This window comes from Saccopteryx leptura, chromosome 4 (genome assembly GCF_036850995.1).
Source record: "Saccopteryx leptura isolate mSacLep1 chromosome 4, mSacLep1_pri_phased_curated, whole genome shotgun sequence".
In the NCBI taxonomy this organism is placed as follows: Eukaryota; Metazoa; Chordata; class Mammalia; order Chiroptera; family Emballonuridae; genus Saccopteryx; species Saccopteryx leptura.
The window spans coordinates 172,040,161-172,065,421 of record NC_089506.1 but is presented as its reverse complement, the minus strand read 5'-3'; the positions used below and the strand labels follow the sequence as shown (position 1 = coordinate 172,065,421).

Sequence of the window (25,261 nt, the reverse complement as noted above, 5' to 3'; positions counted from 1 at the left end):
CTAAGAAACAGACTAGCAATAGTGACAACAGATGGACAAGAGTTCCTCCCTTGGTCCAGGGAGCTCCAAGCCCCACAACATTTGTTAGGACTCTATTTGTCAAAGAACCAGTTTGGTTACTTTCTTTCCTTTGAATTAACTTGACAATTCAGTTAAAACACAGACTGGATCAGTGTGTTACCCAGGCTGGGAGAAGCATGTGGTGGGCTCATGAACTACAGGGATGGATTTGGAGAAGGAATTGAGCCCTCTGGTCCAACTCTTAGGTGACTGTACCAGCACATCCCCAAATAAGTACCCCAAGTCCTAGACATAGATGATAGGCCCCTCCACATTCCTAGATCTTATTCAGGAACAGATTTTGTGAAATGCCAGGAAAAGGGAAAAATATGTCAGAATCACAAAGACAAAGCACACGTACTTATTGATCTTTGTTACATGAAACAAAAATTGGTGATAGCCCTGGCCAGTTGGCTCAGTGGTAGAGCGTAGGCCTGGCGTGTAGAAGTCCTGGGTTCAATTCCCGGTCAGGGCACACAGGAGAGGCGCCCATCTGCTTCTCCACCCCTCCCCCCCTCCTTCCTCTCTGTCTCTCTCTTCCCCTCCTGCAGCGAGGCTCCATTGGAGCAAAGATGGCCCGGGCGCTGGGCATGGCTCCTTGGCCTCTGCCCCAGGCGCTAGAGTGGCTCTGGTCGCAGCAGAGCGACGCCCCGGAGGGGCAGAGCATCGCCCCCTGGTGGGCGTGCTGGGTGGATCCCGGTAGGGCGCATGCGGGAGTCTGTCTGACTGTCTCTCCCGGTTTCTAGCTTCAGAAAAAAACAAAAAAAAAAAAAAAAAAATTGGTGATAAGACCAGGAAATAAACTAGTTAATCCAGAACCTAGTCACTTGATTTAAGAATTAGACAGGTGAAGGGGAGATTTTATAGCCAGCTGTTGAAAGTTGTAATAAAATAGGCACTCGATGGCATATTTAATATTTGTTGCCTTATACTGAAAATAGTAGTGAAAAGTATCTGCCATCATTTCGTAAAATGCCAGGCTTTGCGGAATGTCATTAATATCTTTTAAACTAATTTTGCAGATGAGAAAAGGGTCCGGAAGTATTAAGAATGGTCAAATAGCCTGACCGGGCGGTGGCGCAGTGGATAGAGTGTTGGACTGGGATGCGGAAGACCCAGGTTCGAGACCCCGAGGTCACCAGCTTGAGCGAGGGGTTACTTGGTCTGCTGAAGGCCTGCGGTCAAGGCACGTATGAGAAAGCAATCAATGAACAATTAAGGTGTTGAAACATGCAATGAAAAACTAATGATTGATGCTTCTCATCTCTCCGCTCCTGTCTGTCTGTCCCTGTCTATCCCTGTCTTTGACTCTCTCTCTCTGTCTCTGTAAAAAAAAAAAAAAAAGAATAGTCAAATACACAGAGCCAGCAAGAGGCAAAACTAATCTCCAAACCCAGGTCTGACTTTTAATTTTCCACTTTGTCATTCTTCGCCTTTTCAAGACTGGCCAAAGTTAAAAAAATAGGAGGGCTATAGTATTTTAGTCCATCCTTGGAGGTTCATATCAACCCTAACCAATCAGTTTTTCTTCCAATTTCCCTGTTCTGTTTGGAACACAATTATTTGATTATTCCAGATGCTTTGGAGAGAGTCTGGAAAAAAAAAATCACCATGGGTGGAGAAACTAGGGAAAAAGTATATGAAATTTTGTGGATCTGCTACCTGTTCTGAATTTGGTTCATCCTTACTGGAATCTTTCTAGTGACTAACTTGTGACACTGTGTATAAATAGAGGAAGTGAAAATTATTGAGGAAGGTGGTGCCATTGTAATTCAAACTGTTTTGTATAGTCATATGCTCTTGTACTGATTGTGGAGAAATAGGGAGGCCAGGGTGTGGTAGACTGAGGTATAACTACAGTCTCAGTCATCATTAGAAATTCTGAAAAACAAAGCGCAAATTAGAGCAAAGCATGTAACACCACAAAAGAGCAATCAAGTAGCCTTAGAAGGGTCTGAATAATGTTAATGGAGGAGTCTTGGTAATGTTGGGTGAAGTAGGGTTCATTCAGTATATTGCCAACCATAATGTCTATGCAACACGTGGGTCCTCTCTTCCTTTTTTAAATTGTGGTTATTTGGTATTTTTTTTAAAATACTGAGACAAAAGATCCTACATTTTTGTTGAATCATTACCAGTCTTCATGTACTTTGCACAGAGAAATGGAAAAAGTAAGATCAATTTAGAAGACAAAAGAAGGACACATTATGTGAACTGCAACTAATTTGGAAGAATAGAATAAACACAAGGTAATAAAATCTAAATTAAAGCTCTCTCCTTTTCAACAAAAGGAGAAATAGTCTAGTATTTTGGAATGGTAGTGCTACCTGATCAGTAAGACAATAATTACTCTTAATTATCTGCTACTTTGTCTTTTAGTCACAATACAGGTAGACTATATAAGAATTAACTGCAACTGTAAGAACCAATTAAGCATCTTTTCAAAACTTTCCTTCTTACATCCAATGTTTATACCAAGTACTTGATATATTCTTGTATGCAACCCAGAATAAAGGAAAATTTAATTTCACTCATGAAGTAGAAATCCTGATAATGCAAAATTCTGAAGTTCATTTACTCAGCAGTGTGTTCCTGTAAGCAGTGCTTTAACAGTTTTTCTTTCACTTATTATTAAAGGACTTTCCAGGTCTTGTCCTCCTTCAATACAGGCATATTGAAGATGTGTAAATGAACTTATTTTCATTGACTCTAGGTGGGCAATAATGATAAGCAATTCTCAGGCAATCTAAAGGAATCTTAGTTTTATATTCTTGATCTTGAATGGAAACATTCGATTTTGCATCAATTATAGAGACTATGAAAGTGATTTTATTGAAATACGCAAGGTGATGAAATATATCACTCTAGTTTTGTGTTAAAAAAATATTTGGTATGTTAGCAACTTGAAATGTTATAAGGTAGACCCCAAAGGGTACGGTGTAAAATAAAGGGAAGGAAGAAAAAGCAGCTTTTTCTGAAAATGAAGGGATCATAGTCCAACCCGTGCAGCTGGGTTCAGAGCTAAGTGAAGCCTTATTTTTATGATGTGCTACCCCTACCACCTCAGGCCAGTTCTTCCTGTGGACTCCGGTGAATACCACCCTGTGAGGGAATTTCGCATCGCTATCATTTCAAGGATGGTTCTTCCAAAGCCAGTGCAAAAGAGATGTATTTGCAGTGGTAACTCCCCAGTTCCCTTTTACAGAAACCGACCTTAACTACCCATGTGACAAGTGTAATGAAACTCATGAAATTTGCTAGATGCCATTTACTTCCTTGACCCAAATATATATATGTATAGATCAAGAGGGGACCAATTATTAGGTGATATGTGAAATATGAAGAATTATGCAAATTTGTTTGTTAAGCTATTAGGAAGTACCCAAATGCATGTATATAATCCACTTAGAGTACACACCATGGGCCCCAAATAAAAAAGAATATATTGAAAGAGATAACATAACTAGTTTAGCCCTAACTGCAACATCAGTTCACAGACAATGGTGTAACCGATAATTTTTTCAAATTAGTTTTTTGGTAAACTTTGAATGAAATAATTCTTAAACTCCTCTGTACCTCTTGTTTTTATATGTTTTGATAGAAACACCTCATTTTCCATATAATTTGGAAACAAACCAAATTAGAAATGAGAAACTATAAAGCCATGTAGTAAACTGGGCTGGGTCAAATGATTGTGATTATAATATTTCATAATGAAAAATCTTAGTGAATTGAAAACTTTCTTCCAACCAGACTAACTTCTGGTAATCAAAATGATCAGCATGTATCAGGTGATAATCTGTCATTGTAGCTTGAAAATAAGGAGGAAAATGTCAACTGACCAAACCAGTATGTGCAGAAATTAACTTTTTTATTATATATCATATAATGTAGTAGTAAAGTTTGTTTGAAGTGCATGAATAAAAAGTTAGTGAAATTACAGGAGGAACAATCTATATAGCAATAATAGGTGCATTCCCTGTGCATCTGAAAGAAAAAAAAAAAAGAGTTTTCACTCATTTTGGCCTAAAACTTAGTGTTCAGGTTCCCAGGATTCTGACATCAGAACCCGGATAACACTGATTAGAACCATAAGGGCTTTACAATAAAAGCTAAAATATTGACCATATGATGGCAAAAAGTCTTATTTTGTGGTTAACTGATTCTCTTCTAGCTACTCTCTGATGAAGTTGGTGGCGCTGTAGAGGAGGACCGCCGCCTCCTGGACGAGGACCGGGACCGCTCAGCATTGTAAGTGACATGCTTGTCGTAGTTCTCCATCTGAGCCTCGATGAGATCTCTCTGCTGCTGCCTGATGGTCTGGCTGATGAGCCCAGGGAGGGCGTGGATGCTACCAATCAAAGTCTCTAATTTCGTTTCCAGGGTAACAATCCTCTTCTCGAAGTCTTCACTCCTTTCATTTAAGTCGGAAATCATGTCATACATGATATTCTGGGTCTGGAAAACAGGATTGAGAAGAATACAGAAACAAAGAACTAAGGCTTAATTACACTGCCCTGGAAGCAAACTGTCAATGCTCAGAGCTTGAGGGCTGGTCCCCAGTGCAACAGCGGAGGTGTGTCAGTTAACCGAACAATTTATCTTGCAAAGAAAATTCAGTGTGTCTGTTCAATGCCAGGATTTAGACTTGTAAGATCTTAGGCATTAATTTGACCCAGTTGCAGAAAGTACTGTGCAGGTACTGTAGGTGGTATGCCCAATGATTTCTGGTGTGTACAGACAGACAAACATGTTTTGATTTAATATATATATTTTAATGGTTGTTAACAAATATCAGCACATTGAATTGATTTTGTAATGTAATACTAATTACGCAAGGCTAATTTTTAAAAACAAGAGGCTTAACAAAAACAAATAGATGGGTAATATGGATGGTATTTGGAATGTAGCAGGAATTCTGAGGGTGAAATGTGAAATTTAGGACAAACCGATTTAATTATGTAATTTGGGAACTTAAAACTGCACAAAATTTCGGAATATCTTTTGCTGTCCTGTGTTTCAAGTTATGGCTCTCCATGGGACAGAAAGCATTTTTACAGATAATCACTGAGAGAATAAAAGTTAGAAGTTACCAGGCTACCTTGTTGGCTATGGTTTAATTATTGTAGATGCTAACAGAGGAGTAGGAAGATGTTTCTGGTGTCCTAGTGAATTTTGCAATTGATTGTCTTCATCAGAGAGTGTTTATAACTGTGACTTTGAGTTATATCTGCAGAAGTATCCCAGAAACAAGTAAAGAGGAGCTCAGGGCTGATTGGCGCAGAGAGGCAAGAAGGTGGTCAAGAACAGAGAATGGGGATGCTCACTGTCGGTGCGTGCAGCCCTCCCCAAGGCTCAGTCCATTTAGTCTGGGCCTTCCCTCCTTTCCCTCATTTCCTCCCATAATATGTGCTCTTATTCTGCTTAACAGCCCTAACATTCTCTTAATGATGATAAATGAACTGATTATATAAGGAAATTACTATTCAGAACACAGGTATCTAGTTTGAGTTGGCCATGGAGACAAAATGCATTAACTTTATTTTTTCTCTGTAGTCTTGGGATTATTTGAGCAACATCCACTCACTCAGAAAAATACTGAACCCTTGTGGCATTGGACAGTCCTGCAGTTATAATAATAAATATGGCACTAAAGAATTAGTTGGAAAGAAATAGCATCTTACCTCATAGATAATACTCTTAAAGAACATATATGAAGTAAAATTATATAGCTGTTATATATAATAAATATTATATAATATATATAGTAAAATGATATATATTTTTTATTTCCAAGTAGTCTGTTTTGTTTTGTTTTCATAAAAATACCTCATTTATTTTATCATTTGACATAATAATGAAAGAGCCTGGCCCATCTTTGTTCATGATGTGCCCAAGCAAGAATCATGTGCAAATACTAATCCAGGACGTCTTCAAGCCACATAAATGTGTGCTTCCCAGCTTAAATGTGTGATAGGTACTCTTCTAGAGGTAAGATATTAAATACTTCACTTATCTTCTATTTATGAGATATCAAATGCACATCTCCAACATTTATATTGTATGTGTATTGATACACATTAAAGTGATGTGTAATTAGATGTTATTTCATGAGGCTAGATAAAGAATGTATGCATTTTTAGAGTATACTTGAGGTTTTACAGAGAACATAGCTGATTTATCAAACAACAGAATGTACAGGTCCAACTGAGAGTTGTGTTAAAAGGCTGAACTCTTACATAAATGCTATTCTAATCTCACTTTAAAATTAGTTCAAGAAATTGCAATGTTGTGATTGTTTACAAATACTCATATTTTGAAAATGGATTTTACTTGGCAGAACAACCCAAAATCAACCAGATACATCTCATAAATGTGACAGAAGAATCTGGGGACTGTTAATGTACTTTTAGAAAGAGGAACAATTTTTAAACTATGAAATGGAGAAAGAATCATAAATTACTTAAAAAAGTGATTACTTTTTTTTGAAAGACAACTTTCATTTTAAGATGTAATTTAAATATATTTTAAAATTCAACTTTAAGTTCTTCTGAGTTTGCTTAAAATACATAAAAAATAATTTTATTAATGAGTCCTGTTTAGATTCATAATCAAACTCAGGATGTAGTTTTGCTCTCTCAGGGATAAGACTGAACTACAAATAATAATCCCCAAAGTACTGTCTCATATTCCACTTAGGTTTCTTACTGTGTGTGCAAATCACTGCAAGTAGAAAAGCTTTTAGAATGTGGTTTAAGTACTGGCTATAGGCAGGGAAAGAACACAGTAAGTAAGTCTTTTAAAAAAATTATTCTAAGTTGGACCATCATTTTATGGCAGTTGGTTGGCTGATTTGTTAAGGAAATTTGGGGTGGCCTCTTTCTGAAGCATCATTAGGTGTATGCCGTCATTAATTCCAACAGATGCAATCATGAGGGCTGAGAACCCAAGCTTACCTTTGCCAGGTCCACCAAGGTATTGGCTTGGTCATTCAGTTTCCTCTGCTCCATTTTTACACTTCTTAATCTAAAAGACAGGATCTGAAGTCAGAGAGGTTTCTTTCTTTCTGTGGCTACTATACGCCTTCCAAAGAGCATGCACAAAATTGACAAGAGCAATAACTGCATGGATAATGCCTTGAATATTTGGGGTAAAATCCAAACTAGTTATGTGTCTGGTACAATGAGAAGCATGCTTCCTCAACACCGCAAAAAGGAAAGGAGAGAGAGTAAGAGATGAAGTGTCCATAGGACAACTATTCACTAGGTAGTTAAAGTTGAATTAAGAAAGGCTCATAAGGATTTAACCATATGAGAAAAGCCAAAACATTCCTTAAAGCCCCAGTATCATGACAAATAGACATAGGAAGAAATATGCAAAGCAACTGTAATTGCATTAATGTTGGAGCAGTGAGCACCTTCCTATGCCTACGTGACTAGATACAGGTGTTAGCCCTGTTTAGTCTGAAATGGATTGGGTTAGGCATTTGAACCTGATGAAACACAGTGATAAGTGAGATTCTTATTAGCAAAAATAAAACTTTTATTCAACCAGCAGCAAGATAACTCAAAACACATAATTCTCTTATTCCTCACTTGATTTTTATCTTACACTGCCATTGATTTTGAAGCCCGACTATTTCCCTGGGAAAATTTCCCCTAATTTTTATTGTACACAAGTCAGAGGACAATTAAAGTGTCTGACAAATGGAATCGTTTCTTGTAGAATTACTTTAAGACACTTTTAAATACCATTGCATATATCTGATTAATAGTGAAAAATCCACTGTTTACAAAATATCTTTCTGAATGAGGACTCTGAACTATTCCTTAACTTATTTACTGTAATATTTTAACAAATACTTAACCCTTTGAGTAGTACAAACATTCATGTACGTCCTTGTGCCTCCTGACCATCCAGAGTACAATTGACTTATTTTTAAAACGTGTAAGGCAATATTAAAAAAGGCAAATGTCTGTTCATCTTATTTCCATAAATTGGTTATCAAACAAACATGGTTTTAAGTTAATAAAGCTGTAATGAAACTAATTTCATTTTTTGAAGAAAAAACTCATTCCCAGGGGTCAATGAGCATGAAAAAAACTCACTACACAAAGGGTTAATTCAGTGCTTTTTATGATACCAAGAAATTAAGATTTTCCAACAAAAAGTGCTATATTGTTCTTGAAGCCAGCAACTCAAAGCCTTGCTCTAAAAGAGAAGGAGGTCTCTCTGAGCTACCTAATGAAAAAAAATACATATATTTATGCTAACCTTATTACCTTGATGATGAATCATTTTACATAGTATAGTGGTAATGCTGGAGAGAATACTTTTTATTATTTCCCAATTTAAATTAATGGTAATTACAGAGAAGGAAAAGAAATTCACGGGGCAAGATTTTACTGCCAGGGAGATTTTTGTAACAAATGTTCACGATGCTCACTGATTTTTGTTCTGAAACTAGGATATCCAATATGTCACTAAATCTGCTCTACAGTGAATGTATAGATCCTTCTGCCAGTAAGAATTTAACTGACACCTGCCTACATCCTGCTCTTTAACAATCTAAGACAGTTTAAGGTTATAACTTGTCATGGAGACTTTGTGCTTATTAGAATGGCTCCTTTTCATGCTATTATAGAGATGGAATATGTTCTAGTCTAAAAGGAATTTTCAAACCTATATCTAAATCTAATATGTTGTTGAGAAATGTTTCCCTAAGTACTTACAAATCTTGATGTATGCCTTTTAAAAACAAGCCAAAAACAAAACAATCCCTCCATCCCCCCAAAAAACTTTAAACATGTGTGCGTCACTATGGAGAAATGTACCGGAGAGGCCCACATGTCTGACCTGGATTCCATCCTCTTCCCGGCCCTGGCTTGACTGTCCATTTCTTCAGGTAGAAAATGAAGTGTGCTAGGCGAGGACAGTTGTTTCTGAAGTGCTGGACTTACACCGAGAGGTGTTCTCGATGACTAAGTGATACTCAAAACATTAAACAATACTAGAACAGATGGAGGGAAAGGAATTCTCTTTAATTCTCTTCTAATTCTGGGTTACTATAAGAAAAAGGTCTCAGGCTGGTCCTATAGTTTTTTTATCTTCTAACACCTGCTAGATTCTCCTTTTTCAAAAAGAGAGAGCAGGCTGTGAGCGCAGAGCTTTCTGTGGCTAGAATTCAATACCAGTGCTTCAGATTGCCAACTGATACGACTTTAACCTGCTTTGCTGGAAACGATATATTTTTTAAATCCATTTATGATAGGGATTTATATGAAGCTTTATTTTCAAGTTTAAGTAGGTAATACTATAGCTAGCACATGAATGCCTGATGTTCGGGGTCATTAGACCAGAAGCCTCCAGTAACTGGTAAGTACAGAGAAAAGTCCTGAACTCAGCAAGTCTGGTGGAGGGGCCAGGGCCGGTTCCTTGGCTGGGGTGGATATGTCATATTCCAATCCATGGAGCCTGATTTATTTCTCCTGGGTGACTGTATTATGTTTTTTGACAGTAGAATTTTGCCCATTTTATTTTCTACTAATCTTAGAAAGCTGACCTAGAGTAGTACTATTTGCCTGGAATCCCTTCAGCTCTCTGAACTTCAGTCATCTCGCCTTGCTGCTTCTTAGCCTGCCTGGGATGCAGGAGGACTGGTAGAAAAGCCTACTTCAGCTGCAGCTGCCAGAATAAAAGGTAACATGCAGATGTGTTGTTTACTTTTTTCTCCCCCCAAAGGAGTAAGAAACGTATGTTGATTTCTTCCTTGTGAACTTCACTTATCACAGGAAAATATCATGATTTTTGGATCACATTTCCATAGCAGCAATCAGACTACTAAAATTCACAAATAAAGGATCCGCTTGGGTGCATGCAGCCAGTAGAAAATTCTGCACATGTTGAAAGGAGCGGCTCACACAACTTACTTTCGAGCTCTATTTTCATTTTGTTGAAATAAAAAGACAAAACAAAAGAAAAGAAACTGTAAAATATTCTGGAACAAAATTACACAGTGTGGTGTTCAGTTGTGCACAGGGGGCTCGATTCATTGGCGGGAAGATACTGTTAAGATTCTGCAGGATTTTGGCATATTGATCAAAGAGAAACACTATTTAAATATATTATCATCCTTCTTCATTGCTACTGTTCTCTCCCCACCTGAAAGCCCACAGTTTCCTCCAGAACTAGAGTTTGGAAGGAAGAACTTGTATCTCGGCCTCTTTAGATATAGGATGTTCAAGTAAAGAATAGGAAACATTTTTGCCTAATATGAATGTGATGTGTTTAAAAGGACAATAATTTAAAGAATAGGATTATAATGTTTGTTATTTTTTGAAGGGGCACATCTTTGCTGAGTTGGGGCTGTTTAGAAGTCTGATTTTCTGAAAGGTAGGTAATGCCACCCTCTGTGTTATAGAAATTATGTTTATTGAATTTCTTGGCTCTAAGACAAGTTATGTTGATTGATGGTTCTATAGTTGAGACAGAAGAATGATAAACTTTAAAGTTAAAGTTGCTACCAGAAAAAGGGTAGAAAGTTATAGGAACAGACTGCTCCTTGGCACTAAGTGGTAATCCAAAAGACAGACAAATTACTGAGAAGAGGACACAAGCTGGCAAGAAAGGCCGCATGCTGGGGAGAAAGCGACAACACCTGGAAGAGAGAACAGCTGGAACTAGAGGGGCTGGAATAAGGGCAGACAGATACTGAAAAAGCTCTCAGGACAAATCAGAGAACAGGAGAGGTCAGGAGAGCTCCACAGAGCAAATGAATTTGTAAATTTTTTCTCCACTAGCAGAGTCTGCAGCGCTGACAGACAAGGCCAACAGTCTCACTGGGCGTGAACTGTGGGCAAAAAAGGCCTTGCCCTTAGGAATCGAGCCCTATGTGCTTTCCTATAGGACTTCACTAACTTAAAATGAAAGACAATTAAGCATGATTAGAATAAATTAGTCAAACCCAGCCCACAGAAATTCCCATTTGTACTTTTTCACAAAGTATTAGGTCCCTCCCACCTTAAAGGCAACCCAATAACCCCAAGACTAATTTGTAAAACAGTGCAGATCATTTTGAGTTGCTTGAAGCTCATCTGCTTTTGAAGTGTACATTGCTGCAGAAGAAACAGAATGAGAAATGTCCGAAAGCAGAGGGAACACATGGTTTCCTGTCAGTCTATCCAAGGAAGCAGACTGCAGGAGCCGGGAAGCGGAGCCTCGAAGTCCCCGATCCGGGCACTATGCCGGGAGCTACACGCCAATAGCCTAGGGACAGGTTTTAAACTTCCTTCACTGAAAGGTTTCCTTCTAGTATATTATTATGAAAAATTGCAAACCTATAGCAAAGCTAGAAAAATTGCATAGGAAACACCCCTAAACTGTCCCCTAAGCTTTTTGACTGTGAATGTATTCAGAACTTAAGAGCTCTATAACAATATATAAATAGAAATACCTATATAAATACCCACTATTTACATATGGTTGTGGAATTATATTACAAAAAAAGTCAAGGCATTATAAAAAATTTTGCAATATGAAAATTTATCTAAGGCATCAAAGGCAAATCACATTTGAATTGTACATTTACCAGGCTACAGGGGCAGAAAGGGACACCAATACAGTCCTGGAGGACACGGGGACTGACTGACCTCGCCCACTTCTATGTCATCTCGCCACACACAGGTGAGCTTTCTTAATATAGTTAATAGAGGTGAGTCTTGGAACGTGCAAAGAATGATTCCTCTACAGCAGTGGTAGTCAACCTGGTCCCTACCGCCCACTAGTGGGCGTTCCAGCTTTCATGGTGGGCGGTAGCAGAGCAACCGAAGTATAAATAAAAAGATAAATTTAACTATAGTAAGTTGTTTTATAAAGATTTATTCTGCCAAACTTAGCGAAAATCTGACATAAAGTACTTGGTAAGTAATTATTATTATATGCTTTAACTTGCTGTAACTCTGCTTTATAAATTTTATAAAGTAAAGTTACTTCCCTACTTTATAAATTACCATTACTGTGGAACCGGTGGGTGGTTAGAAAATTTTACTACTAACAGAGATACAAAAGTGGGCGGTAGGTATACAAAGGTTGACTACCCCTGCTCTACAGCATACCATGAGTACTTCTTGTGTGAACGTTGGGGTCACTGTGTTACACGGTTTCGGGGTATAGGAAAGTTGTGTCAAGTGGCCCTCTGGGAGCTAGCTTCATGAGGTACAAAGCGTAGTTGTGTGTCAAGTTGAGTCACAGAGCAATAGTAGATATGATGTCCCTTAGGTGTTGGTGGCAACAAGGAAAAGTGTCTGAGTGAACAGCAATGTGGGTAGCTACTCTACCATGTGTGCAGTCTCCCTCTGTTTTCGATCTCTGAGGACTTGAATTTTCTTGTCACTAAAAAAAGGTTGCAATTTCTACATAGTACATATATGGCCATGATTACAGACATAGTCCACATGTTCAATGATACTTCGTTAAAAAAGGGAAGTTTGCTAGACTGGTAAAAGGGTAATATGAATGCTGAGTGATTTCCAACAGAATATTAGCATAATATATTAATACAAATTACTTAAATATATAAAATAAAAACCCCAGCCTCAGTGATTTTTCATCTGCTGTGCTAGTTAGCATTGAGAAGGCACATTTCACTGTATAGCCAAGAGACCTAGGATGTACTCACCTTTCCATAATTACCCTGGGAGGCTGCATGAGAAAAGCCACTTTCCTGAGCCATAAATGTGACCATGACAGCTCTTCCCCATTTGAAATGGCATTAAGAGCAAGTCTGTATGGCATCACACTTGACATCCATGTGAATGTACTTACGGTGAGGATGCTACTGGCCTGGGGAGGAAGACCTATTGCTTTCAGATTATCACCGAAACTTGCTAGATATATGGTATAACAATGAAATGGCATAAAAGACTAATCGCTGGTAGTTTGGATAAAGTCAGAATAATGATAAAAGAGTGCAGGGTCTATAGGGACTATAAAATCTATAATGAACACGTAGCATATAGAAAATCCCCCAAATCCGATTAAAAACTCATCTAAAAAGTCGAGTATTAAAACCAAGTAGTACTACCTTCCTATAAAGATGCCTGGCAGTGTGTTAAAAAAATCTAGATAGATGATAAAGTGTTAAATTTTTTTCAAGATTTTGCCATAGGTACTAATGAAACATCTTAGAGCAAACCATATGAATAAATATAGATGATAAAGTGTTAAATTTTTTTCAAGATTTTGCCATAGGTACTAATGAAACATCTTAGAGCAAACCATATAAATAAATAAGTTAAATTAAGAAATACAATCTTAACTGAAAGTATTGCTTCTAAAGAAAATGAGAAGACATTTAATTACTATATATATTAAATGACTAGTCTCCCAATAAGAAATGATTTTTAATCATACAAGAAATGACAGATTTTTCTCAGGATTTCATTTATAAAATTATTAACATTGCCAGATAACATCTTCTGGGCACAAGCATGATGACGTTTTCTTTTTTTCCTCCCTCAGGAGAGAAGAATAGCCAAGCGCTGGAACTGAGACCTACAGCTACAAAAGCAGGGTGAGAATGCAAAATGGTACTTACTGATGAATAGCTTGCAAGAATTTTCGTTGATGTTTTCTCACTTTCGCATGATCTATCTTTTTTACTAGCTTTGTATTTTTGTAAATGAGCCATGTTTCCCTGAGTACATTGGCAGCTGCATTTTTCACCTATTAAGAAAACAAGCAAACAAAAAAGAAGTCGATAAATTCCAAAGCAGAGTCCTCGACAACTTGGGAGGGGGCCATCGTCTTCATCCCAATGATCGTGCTAAGTTCTAGCGCAGTTTAATAACTATTTCTTAGAAAACCTATTTGTATGAACCTATAGGTTTTAAAAGATACCGGTATCTGTGTGGGAACAACACTTAAATTGAAATATTAGGGAGCCATTGATATTTTCCAGGGCTGATCTCTATACTTTCAGGGACTCTTTGCATTTAATCACTTTGTTTTTTTTTTAAATCAATAGGTGCTTATTTCTCCACCTTGTATTACAATTGTTCTTTTTGTGTTCATTTCCCTGGAGAAAGGCAAAATGCCAGAAGGCCAAGGTTAATCTTGTCCTTTGGAAGTGTGCTGGGTCTTTCTGGCTGTGCACTATAGGAAGAAGGGCACGTGTCCACTGCTGCATGTCCACGGACCCAGTCCTCTAGCCTCCCAGAGCGACTTAGCAAACTGGATGCTCGGTAGCACATTTTAATTGAGAGAATGTCTGTATTGTCATGATTTTGTTGGTAATTTAAATATACTGCATTTCAAACAAATGGGACAAACCTAAATATGAAAGCATTACAGTAACACTGCCAAGATTTATTGCAGCTGGTGGAAAGTGTGAATACTTCCTAGAGATATTCAATCACTTGCTTTCTTGATTAACATCTTCAAAAATCCTGGGAGCTGATAAAGGGTCCAGCCCAAGACAGGTATGTTCTTGTCCTCGCTCACGCTACAGATTCTGAAGATCCAGGGATTTCATCGGGGCCTCTTATTGTTAATTACTCATTCTAAGTTGTTCCATTCAGTTCTTTTGAGTGATGCACAAAGATGTTCCACAAGGAGAACCGCAGGCCAGTGGGGGACTGGGTAGAGGAAGACATGGTTTCGAGGAAGGCAATATGATGGGGAAGAAAGAACAGTGAGCTGGGCTTGAGCAAGTTCTTGACTTTGTTCTAACCATGTCTGGTCAAGGGGCTAGCGAGTTTTGTTTAGACTTTAGTTTCCTCTCCATTATATAAGATTTGAAAAAAATTATTATTAAAGTTCCCTTCAGCTCTTAGATTTGCAATAAGAAAGAACCTTAGAATTACAACAAAGTTATGGGCCCACATATGTATGTATATATATTTTTACATTAGCAAAGAAAACATCCTCTTTCATGGTGCTGAAAAGTTTTATTTTGGGGTGAAATTGTATCACTAGAACCCAATTTAAGAAAATGACTGGTTTCTTACAACTGCTTTTAGGAGTGACTTTGGTCCCATCCTCTGGATATTCATTATCCTCTGCATGGACAGCATTCTCAACTACCAAAAAAATGACTGAAACATTAGATGCTGAACACCAGCAGTGGGGATAAGGAATATCACCATTGTCCACAGTGAAGTTCAAAGGTGTTCCAGGTAATTATTGGCTCTTCATTCTTTCAGAAACACATTTCTCTCCCTCACAGCGGTAGAAACCACCCTTCGGAAGGCTTTTCCACCTGACCCTATTATGTCCTTTCAACGGTAAGGAAGTGAATTCAGCATAAGTTGTTGAGAGTTGAGGCCTTGGCTTTTAAAAAGACCAGTGCAACATGGTCGGTCAGCACTGCCTAGGGTGAGGATAGGCCCTTTCCTGTTTGCAGTGAGAAGGGCCCACTAAGGGAGGTCTCAGCTCTCCATTAGCTGTCTTGAAAAGTTGTAGGTGCTGAAAGACCAGTAAGACCGTGGTGGTGGATGTCCCCTCCTTATTTCATTGCTATGAGACACAGAGGAGGATCCCGGAACCCAGGATGGTGAGGAAGCTAGAACACTGGGTAAAAACTGATGGACAGCACACAGCAGTTGAGCACAGCAATGTTTGGAATAGAACCTAGCAACTGATTTTGGTTTGGATTCCCTTCAGGGTGGGCAAAAGTAGGTTTACAGTTCTAAGTACATGAAACACAGGATTCATTCCTGTATTATTATTAAAAATTGCATTATTTTTCATCTGAGCAACTGTAAACCTATTTTTGTCCCACCTTGTAAAGATAGCAAATGCCAAACTACTATAGTCTATAAACTTTTACAAGGGTGATTCAATGCTTGTCCTCCGTGTATTTTAAGTGATTCTCTTTGGGATGGTGGAGGAATGGCTGAAGGGGAATAGGGACCTCAATTTCAGGGTTCAGTGGGGTGGGTGGTGCCGGAGGCCACGCCGCAGTATTTGTATTCACTCATTTTAGTTGACAGGCTGAAATGGAAAATGACTCCTCATTTGAAAGTGAAATCTCTACAGCTGCTTTTAAAACTTGTGAGATACAAGTCCACATTTATGTTGACACATTCCCACTCTAACTCCCTAATAGGTTTTCAAACATAGGAACTAAACTCTTAAAAACATCACATTTAACTGCTACATTTCCAAAATAGCAACCACAAAACAGTATGTCCACGAATAGAAGAGTGCATCCCCTGCATAGTGCCCAGCTGTGTTTCCAGCAGGTCTCTCCAGTCCCTCACGGGGTTGAAAGGGCAGCAGACAGGGAGAAGACAGGGTGGAAATCACATCAGTGTTTTACAGGTTTGAACTGTGGGGAATGGTTACATGAAGGTGGTCTGCAAACCCATAGGAAAAACTGGGAGAGAAGAAGCAGGTGTAGGCATTTGTGATCATCAGCATGAAAGAGAGTGGCTCTGGAAGGACAAGGTCCTTTGCACAATTAAGAGCCCTACAGTGAGCCATTTAACAAAGTAACCCTGGAGCCCTACTCCCTTTCCCAGGATGTCTACAAATTTTTAGAGGGCAGAGGCCATGTCACAAACCTTTGTGTCTGCCTAGCTGGTGCTAAATAAACTTCTCCGGGGTTAAATTTGGCACTAGAGTCTGTACAATTTGCACCGTAACACAACTAATCACCACAGATGTATACTTATCAGCCAAAGGAGCCTCTTGATAAGAAGGTTGTAGAGGTTAGAGAAGGGACCTGGGATCTAACTGGGTCAGTGCATTCCCATTGATGAATTCAGCGTATTTCTTGAGTCTCTCCCACAAGCTGAATAGTTTGTACGAGGGAGTCATAGATATACCTCAAACATTTAGTAGCTGTAATAATTCTAGTGCCAGCTAGTGGGGCCAACACACTATGAAATAAAACTTATTTCCTATACTTCAAAAAATAAGGAGGGAGGATTCTTCCTTAGCAGGAAAGGACTCCGCCTCCACCCTCCATCCCCTCTCCACACACACACAGGGAAAAAGGAGAACAAGACATATATTCAGCCTCACTAATGCTCAACTCTAATTCAGATCTTTTATCAGAAAAAATGTGAAAGGCATAATAATCATCATCTATTTTAATAATAATTGGAGAAAACAAAGGCTCTAAAAACAATTCTTACTATTAAAAGTAATACTACGTACCCAGATGCCTTAAACCCATTTTCTGGGTATAAAGGATATGAAATGTTATATTGCTGACTCATAAGTAACTATAAAATATTAAGGCCATAAAGTGTGACAGTACTTTATAAACCACAAAAAGCTCTTAAAGCTGATAGACTTTTAACTGAAAATTTGCTTTGTTCAACCCTAAATGACACAAGTAATTACAGCACTGTTTAAAAGGCTACTCGGATTATAGATTTCCTTTGCTTTATATTATTGTGGTTCTTTTTCAATTTCTATTGCTTTGTTTTCTTCCTCTTGCCTCTCCCTTCAGAGGTGTAAGTGTGATACTGCTACTCTTTCCAAATGTAAGGGAAGGACTAGAAGCTCCTTAAGGACTTAAGAAGCAGGACAGTTTTTTTCAATAGAACCATTTCTTTAAAATTTAATTTTCAATTAGTTTGTATCATTAACCACAGATGCATATTTATGAGCCAAAGGATCCTCTTGATTAAGAAGGTTGTAGAGGTTCGAGAAGAGACCTAGGATCTAACTGGGTCAGTGCACCCATGTAACATGGACGTACAATATTACCATATATTAGTTTCAGGTGTACAAGATAGTGATTAGATGTTTATATACCTTATGATGTGATCACCCCAATAAGTCTAGTACCTGTCTGGCACCAAATATAGTTAATACAATGTTACTGACTATATTCCCTATGCTGTATTTTACATCCTCATAACTAATTTTATAACTGACAATATGTACTTCTTAATCCCTTCTTTTCTTGTTAGTTCCCCTCCCCCCACCCCAGGAGGAGTTTCTTGCTTCTCACTCTGAAAACTACAGTCAAATGTTGCTGCCCATGTTGTAGGTGATGACTCTAGACTGCTTGGAACCAATGCAGACAGTGTTATTGAGCCTGTGCACCAGGACGTCACGTGCTCTCAGGGGCCCTGCTGCAGCTGGACTGGATGTGCTCAGGGCTCCAACGCTGCCCACCCAGTTCTCCTTGAGACCAGGTACCTGGGGTGGGGTGAATGTTGTGACTGTAGGACAGGGCAAGGCCAAGGGATCCACTCATTCTGTGTTTTAACCCACTGGGCTGTTTAACCCACAAGCCAAGGACAATGTGGGAGCTACACAGTAAATCCTCTAAAATTTCTGTGCAGTCATTAGAAGTGACACACAGGAAACAAAATTACATAACCACAGTGGTGTTCTTAATATGGATCTTACTGAGAATTCTTAACAGGATTGGAAACACCCACAGTGGACATTAATATGTATAATTTTCCTTCATGGTACATCTAGCTACTCTAAAAATTATGTCAGGTTTCTTTCCAAAATGAAAGGATTCAGGGGCTGAACTCCAAGATTTCCTCTTGGTTCAGACCTAAATGAATAGTAGTAATATATTTCCAAAAGATAGCATAATAAACACTACCTCTGTGAGGTAGTAAACTGCAAATCTACTAAACAGCTGTCAGAGTATGCCCAGTGATAAGTTACTGCTACTAATTTGAAATCATCAGATTAGTCTGTGTGCATGTACTTAGGGGCCACTTTTGAACTGCAGAATGTCATGTAAACTTTTGGAATTATAAAGAACAATCTTCCTTCATGGTGGTGCACAATGAATACTGTTTTACTTTCAAACACAATATTTTATGTGGTTGAGGAAGTCATAGAAAGAATCAATTTCTGTATAAGATTGTTCATCTGAAACTTTATATGTGGTGAATAATTTTTCATGGAAATGTAATTGTCCAATCCAGTTAAGACACACAAATTCTGATAGCTGAAATCTTTTTAAACAATAAATAGCAGCCTTGAATTTGTATTTTTAATCTTTCATGTTAGTAACATTGTATCGTTTTTAGGTCCTTGTTTCTCTTGATTATTCCCCAGAAATCATTATGATCATTAACTTTTTTAGACTATTTAAAAAGTTAAAAATTATAAATGAGTCCATTTAGACATTCCACAAATAACCAAATAGAACCAAGTTTCATTAAGTAAACAAAACTCATGAAGTGGATGACTTTGTATAAAATAATGCAGAGAACTATAAAAGAACGATTATTTTCAAATATTGTATTACCATAATGTTGAAATGGATATCTTAAGCCAAAAGTTTACCTTTGATTTTAGGGCCATTTAAACATTTGTACCTGACCTTAGCAATATCTTGCCTTTTATAAATATGGATCTTTCAGCAAGTCTGTTGGGCGTGCCTTCTACAGACCTATAAGAGACACTGGTCTGAAAAAAATACTACAAAGTAACTACTGTTGTAAGTAGTAATGAAATTACAGAATTAATAAAGCATTGTGGAGAATTTGAAACTAGACAAGTACTTCCTACTAGAAAACTTTTTATTTTATTTTATTTTTTACAATCTGACTTATAATGGAAGATTATCTATAGGAGGTAATCTAAAGAATACAAGAACTTAACAACAAAAAAGCTGTAATATCAGAAAACTTGGTCAGTTTGGGGAAATAAGTTGTGCGCATAAACACCAAGGGATGGTGACCTAGATCCTGGATTCACAGTCTTGTAAAGGGGGCCTGGACTGGATTGTAGAAAACTCGTGAGAAAGAATACAAGTGCTTTTTAATTTTTATTTTCTTTGAAAAGCAGAAAAAAAATAGAGCCTTCATCTGATTTGCTTAAAAGAACAGTACTATAAAAGTATAACATTTGGAGTCCTGAATGTATTTCAGCTCTCTATCCTCAGCAGTTAACACAACCCCAACTACATTAGGCACACAGTACACTTTTGTTAAATAAATATCTATTATTCCCAGGAGGGACATGATAATAAATTTGGTACACTCAAAGACTATCTGTTAAAAGGAATTGTCTCAGTCTCCAAAGCTGTGGGTAATAACAAGTTAAGGCAGTAGTTCTCATGCTGCGTGATTTTGTACCCTTAGGGGACATTTGACAATGTCTAGAGGTATTTTAGGCTGTCATATAAGTGTGTGGGCAGAATTTCTGCTGGCATCTAGTGTGTCAAGGCCAAAAGTCTGCTAACATCCAACAATGCACAAGAAAGTTCTGCCCAACAAAGAATTATCTAGTCCAAAAGGTCAATAGTACCGAAGTTGAGAAATTCTGAACTAAAGTAACTAAACTAAAAAACCAACCTAGAACGGGAAGATTTCTGAATTTCACAAAAATCTTCAATCAAAGGCAGTATATAACAATGTAATATTGTAGATTTTAAAATCAAAGCCTTTGTCTTATCTAAGTCCTAAAATACTTCAAAAATATAGACGTGCAATATCAATACCCCAAAGTAAATTTCAGTAAACTACATATTTTCTTTCTTTCTTTCTTTTTTATTGAGAAGCAGGGAGGCATAGAGACATGCACCCTGACCAGGATTCACCCAGCGAGCCCACTAGGGGGCAATGTTCTGCCCACCTGGGTCCCTGCTCTGTTGCTTGGCAACCAAGCTATTTTAGCTCCTGAGGCGAGGCCATGGAGTCATCCTCAATATCCAGGGCCAACTTGCTCAAATCATTTGAGTTATGGCTGTGGGTAGGGAAAAGAGAGAGAGAGAAGGGGTGGAGAAGCAGATGGTCGCTCCTCCTATGTGCCCTGACTGGGAATAGAACCCAGGATTTCTACATGCCAGGCAGATGCTCTACTGCTGAGTCAATTGGTCAGGGCCTATATATTTTCCTTAGGAAAAGAAAACAACTAAATATCTTCTTGTGAATTTGTGGAAAATCTACCTAAATGTGACAGTTGGTTTTTTTTATTTGTGATTCTGTTACTTTTTATTTCTTTTACTGTTGAAAAGCTTTACATGCACATATATACGGTGTTTTAAGGTATTTTTCTGCCTAATATTTAAAGTGTGGAATTAATATAATTCCTTTGAAAGAATATAATATAAGAATAAAAGAATATAACCTTCATAGTATAATTATTTGGATTATACACAGGACTTCATGGGAGGATTCTTTTGATATTGTACAACTTCTGTCTCTTAAACACAAATTGTACAGTACAGAACTCATTTGAACAAGCACATTATGAGATTCATAAAACATCAGCTACAATTTTGTATTAGATGTGGGCTAATAATGTAATATGTGTTTTTATTTCCTAGTGTATCTCTGAAAATGACAAGACCCCTAACCCTCCATTTAGCTCATATACCTTTCTCCACGTGTTTTACTTTAGTATTTAGAAATGAGTTTGGAGAATGAATTCAGGAGCTGAGAGAAAACTATGGTGTAGATCAGTGGTAGTCAACCTGGTCCCTACTGCCCACTAGTGGGTATTCCAGCTTTCATGGTGGGCGGTAGCGGAGCAACCAAAGTATAAATAAAAAGATAGATTTAACTATAGTAAGTTGTTTTATAAAGATTTATTCTGCCAAACTTAGCGAAAATCTGACATAAAGTACTTGGTAAGTAATTATTATTATATGCTTTAACTTGCTGTAACTCTGGTTTATAAATTTTATAAAGTAAAGTGACTTCCCTACTTTATAAATCACTATTACTGTGGAACTGGTGGGCGGTTAGAAAATTTTACTACTAACAGAGATACAAAAGTGGCGGCAGGTATAAAAAGGTTGACTACCCCTGGTATAGATGAAGTTCTGAAGTGTTAAATCCAGCACAAAAGCATGGCATCTGCATGGCTCTGATAATCTCATATATGGGGACCTACTAACTGCAATGAAATCTCACAATAGTGTTTGACAGGTAAAACAGGTTTAGCAAGGTAATTGGAATTCATCTTTCCATTTCATAAATATTATCCAAATAAGCAAAATATGCATTAAAGTGACTGACCTTTTAGGAAGCATTTTACCAAATTAAACATGCTTACTTTTACACACAGAACCAAAGTCAAAAGTGAGTAAAACTCTGAGAATTGGAACTCTGCTTGACATGTCTCTTGAGTCTTTTATGGATAAAGTTACCAAATGACAATGTTTTTTTTTGTTATTTAATGACAGCAGGATTTAATTCTACTTTGGGATGTGTTTACATAGCAAGATGACACTGCTATAAAATAATTTGTAGTTTTTTTCTCACGTTGGTATTTTGGTATTTCAAAATATAAAGGAAGGTTAAAAATTTAGGGTGGTAAAAATCTTTTTCCTTTTATATGGCTTTCTTCCCTATCGGAATGACTCTGAGCATGTTACCTAACCACTCTGTCTTGGATTCCTCAGTTAAAACCAGGCATATACTAACACTTCCCGCATCAAGCTGTAAAGACAAGAGGAGTTACTATGCATGACACATTCAGAGCGGTGGCTGGCACAGGGTGAACGCTCTGCAAACATGTGGTTACTGTTTTCCTCTAGTCCTTATAATTGGACATTGATCTCCCCTCCAGAGGCTGTGCTATTTTCAAGATCTCTATGATAGCCTATAAGTCATGGAAAGAGTCTGTGTCTGCTCCTACGCCTCTAGGTCCTAACATTACCATTTCTTTTTCATTTGTCTTTGCAACCCCTGTCCTTAGGACTATGACTGGCTTATAGAAACTCAGTAAAATACTTGCTGAATCACCTTCCCATAAAATTTCTGTATTACATCGACCTTCGATCCAATATTGGCCTCTTCTTGTATACTGCACACTTAAATGTTAAGAATGCCTATTTTTATCCTGGAGTAAATCTCAAAGATGTCCAATTATTGCCTACCTAAACTTAGGAAGGGTTTATTCTTAAAATGTGAAAACATGGAATTGGTTCCAAGACTACTTTAACTTTTTAAACCATGCCATTTTAGCTGGAGGTCAAAATAAGAAGCATATTACCCAAAACTGAACAAACCCACAATGATATTCCCTTTGAAGACACAGGGGTGGCGACTTACTCTTTTCGTCAGCTGAGTATCCATCATGAAGTTGTGCACATGCTTTTCTGCTTTGGTAAGCTCTAGCTTCCGTGCCACCACAGCTACCACCAGGGCTGTGCAGCCAGCACCCTGAAAACCAGGAGAGAAGAGAACCCTAGAGAGTTATTATTTTTGGTCTCAGCCATTTTAGAATAAATTTTTAGCACCAAGTATATAGTATCCAGCAGTAAAAAAACTATAGAATTCAGTGTCTTCAATAAATACTATAGAAAATGCATGGTCAATATGCAATGTACCTTTATACTAGAATTAAAAAAAATTAGTTTGCATATGTTAAGAACTAAAGCATGATATGTGAAACAAACACATTTTAATTATAAAATATAGATTGTACAAAGCTACTTGCTAAATATTCAGAGACTTCTCAAAGACAAGGTCAGTTATATACTTATACATATAACAGGAACAAATAATCAATGAATAAATTAGCATAAAAATACAGAGTAGAAATAAGAATTGTTTATTTCATAATCTCTCAAAATAAGACCAGCAGGACCACAGAAAGACCAGTGATCTGAACCTGGATGACAGATACATGAAGTGCTGAAGGTAAGAGATACCATCCTTCTATTCTAGTGATTTAACAGCACTAAAAAAAAATGTATGGGCTACCTTTATTTTGAAAAATATCAACAGTGGTCTTTTTGAATTATGGCCGCTGTACTGATCCCTTCAGAAGAGACGTGTGATACTCTGTGTGGTGCCCCAGAGGTGATAGTCCTCCTGCTCCACGATCAAGGTGCACCCGTTCCAAGCTGAGGTGTGGGGTTTTCTTGGTTGATTACATTCAGAGTCAGGAGGCAAGGCTAGGGCACCGGTGGGAGAGCCTAGGCAGGGTCATGCTGCTGTAGCCGCTTCACTAGTCCTGTGCTCTGCCGACCTATTGGTAGGGAAGGAACCAACTGAGGAGCTACATCAAGTGCTATGAATGGGAAGTCCAGAGCTCCAGGCAGAATCTCATCCCTGAAAGGACCACAGAACAGTCAAGCTTGCCAAACTATCTTAGTGGATGGACAACAATGCACAAGACGATCCAGGCAAGAGCCCACTGAATAGGGGCACAAACAATGAGATGTTACAGTACTTGTGGGTCCTTTAATATATTGGAATCTTTTTAAACTAGTTTTGAATAGCAACTCCTTTATGTTATTCAGAATGATAGCTGTCCAAGAGTCTTAAACTCCCATGCAGTAGCAGTTTTGCCTCATCACCACTAATAGGTCTAAAAATCACTAGTTATAATTGCAACTCTATACCTTTAAAATGTGGTAGTCTACATCTTAAATATCTAACACAGAGGAATGGTTATTACCTATAATATATTCGTAATATAGCAACTGTATTAAAATTTTATTCCTATAATATTTAAATAAGCAAGTTGGAAAACTATATTTATCATTTGGTCCTAATTTTATTTTTTAAAAATGATTCATGCCTGACCAGGCGGTGGCGCAGTGGATAGAGCATCGGACTGGGATGCGGAGGACCCAGGTTCGAGACCCCGACGTTGCCAGCTTGAGCGTGGGCTCATCTGGTTTCAGCAAAGCTCACCACCTTGGACCCAAGGTCACTGGCTCGAGCAAGGGGTTACTCAGTCTGCTGAAGGCCCGCGGTCAAGGCACATATAAGAAAGCAATCAATGAACAACTAAGATGTCGCAATGAAAAACTGATGATTGATGCTTCTCATCTCTCCATTCCTGTCTGTCTGTCCCTATCTATCCCTCTCTCTGGCTTTCTCTCTGTCTCTGTAAAAAAAAAAAAGAAAAGGAAAAAAAAATGATTCACATTTGGAAAACTATAAAGAAGTAAGCCTGACTGTGAAGAGATGTTATCTTTCAGTGGTTGAAATACCAGTAACTTATTTTGTTCTTTGTGCTTTTTTGTAAAGTCTATAATTTCTATAATAAATGCATATTACTTATACAAAAATTAATTATACATTTAAAAAGTAACAATTTGTGGTTTTAGAAAATATCTAATTTAACCTTTACATATCTTTATTAATCTTAAAAAATTCAATGGAGAAAAATAATCTATGAATCATGCTCATGTTTTATTAATTAATAATAGAACATTTATTTTAATTAATATGTGTAATTTAGCCATTCAGTTACAAACAAAAGAAGGAGTTTTTTGGCTCACTGAATGAGTTGCTGCAACAAATCT

General features: G+C 37.7%; 1 protein-coding gene across 6 annotated transcripts in view; it reads right to left on the bottom strand.

Moving 5' to 3' along the window:
• Positions 1-3,914: 3,914 nt before the first annotated feature.
• Positions 3,915-25,261, bottom strand: part of KCNN2 (potassium calcium-activated channel subfamily N member 2) — a 543,720-nt gene continuing 522,373 nt past the window's right edge. For all 6 annotated transcript variants that reach the window (XM_066382032.1, XM_066382033.1, XM_066382035.1 and 3 more), the window contains 4 exons: positions 23,052-23,162; positions 13,655-13,782; positions 7,017-7,086; positions 3,915-4,518 (listed from right to left, as the gene is read on the bottom strand). In XM_066382032.1, coding sequence (XP_066238129.1) covers positions 4,231-4,518; positions 7,017-7,086; positions 13,655-13,782; positions 23,052-23,162 — 597 coding nt within the window. In that variant the 3' untranslated portion in view covers positions 3,915-4,230. The remainder of the gene's footprint in view (positions 4,519-7,016; positions 7,087-13,654; positions 13,783-23,051; positions 23,163-25,261) is intronic.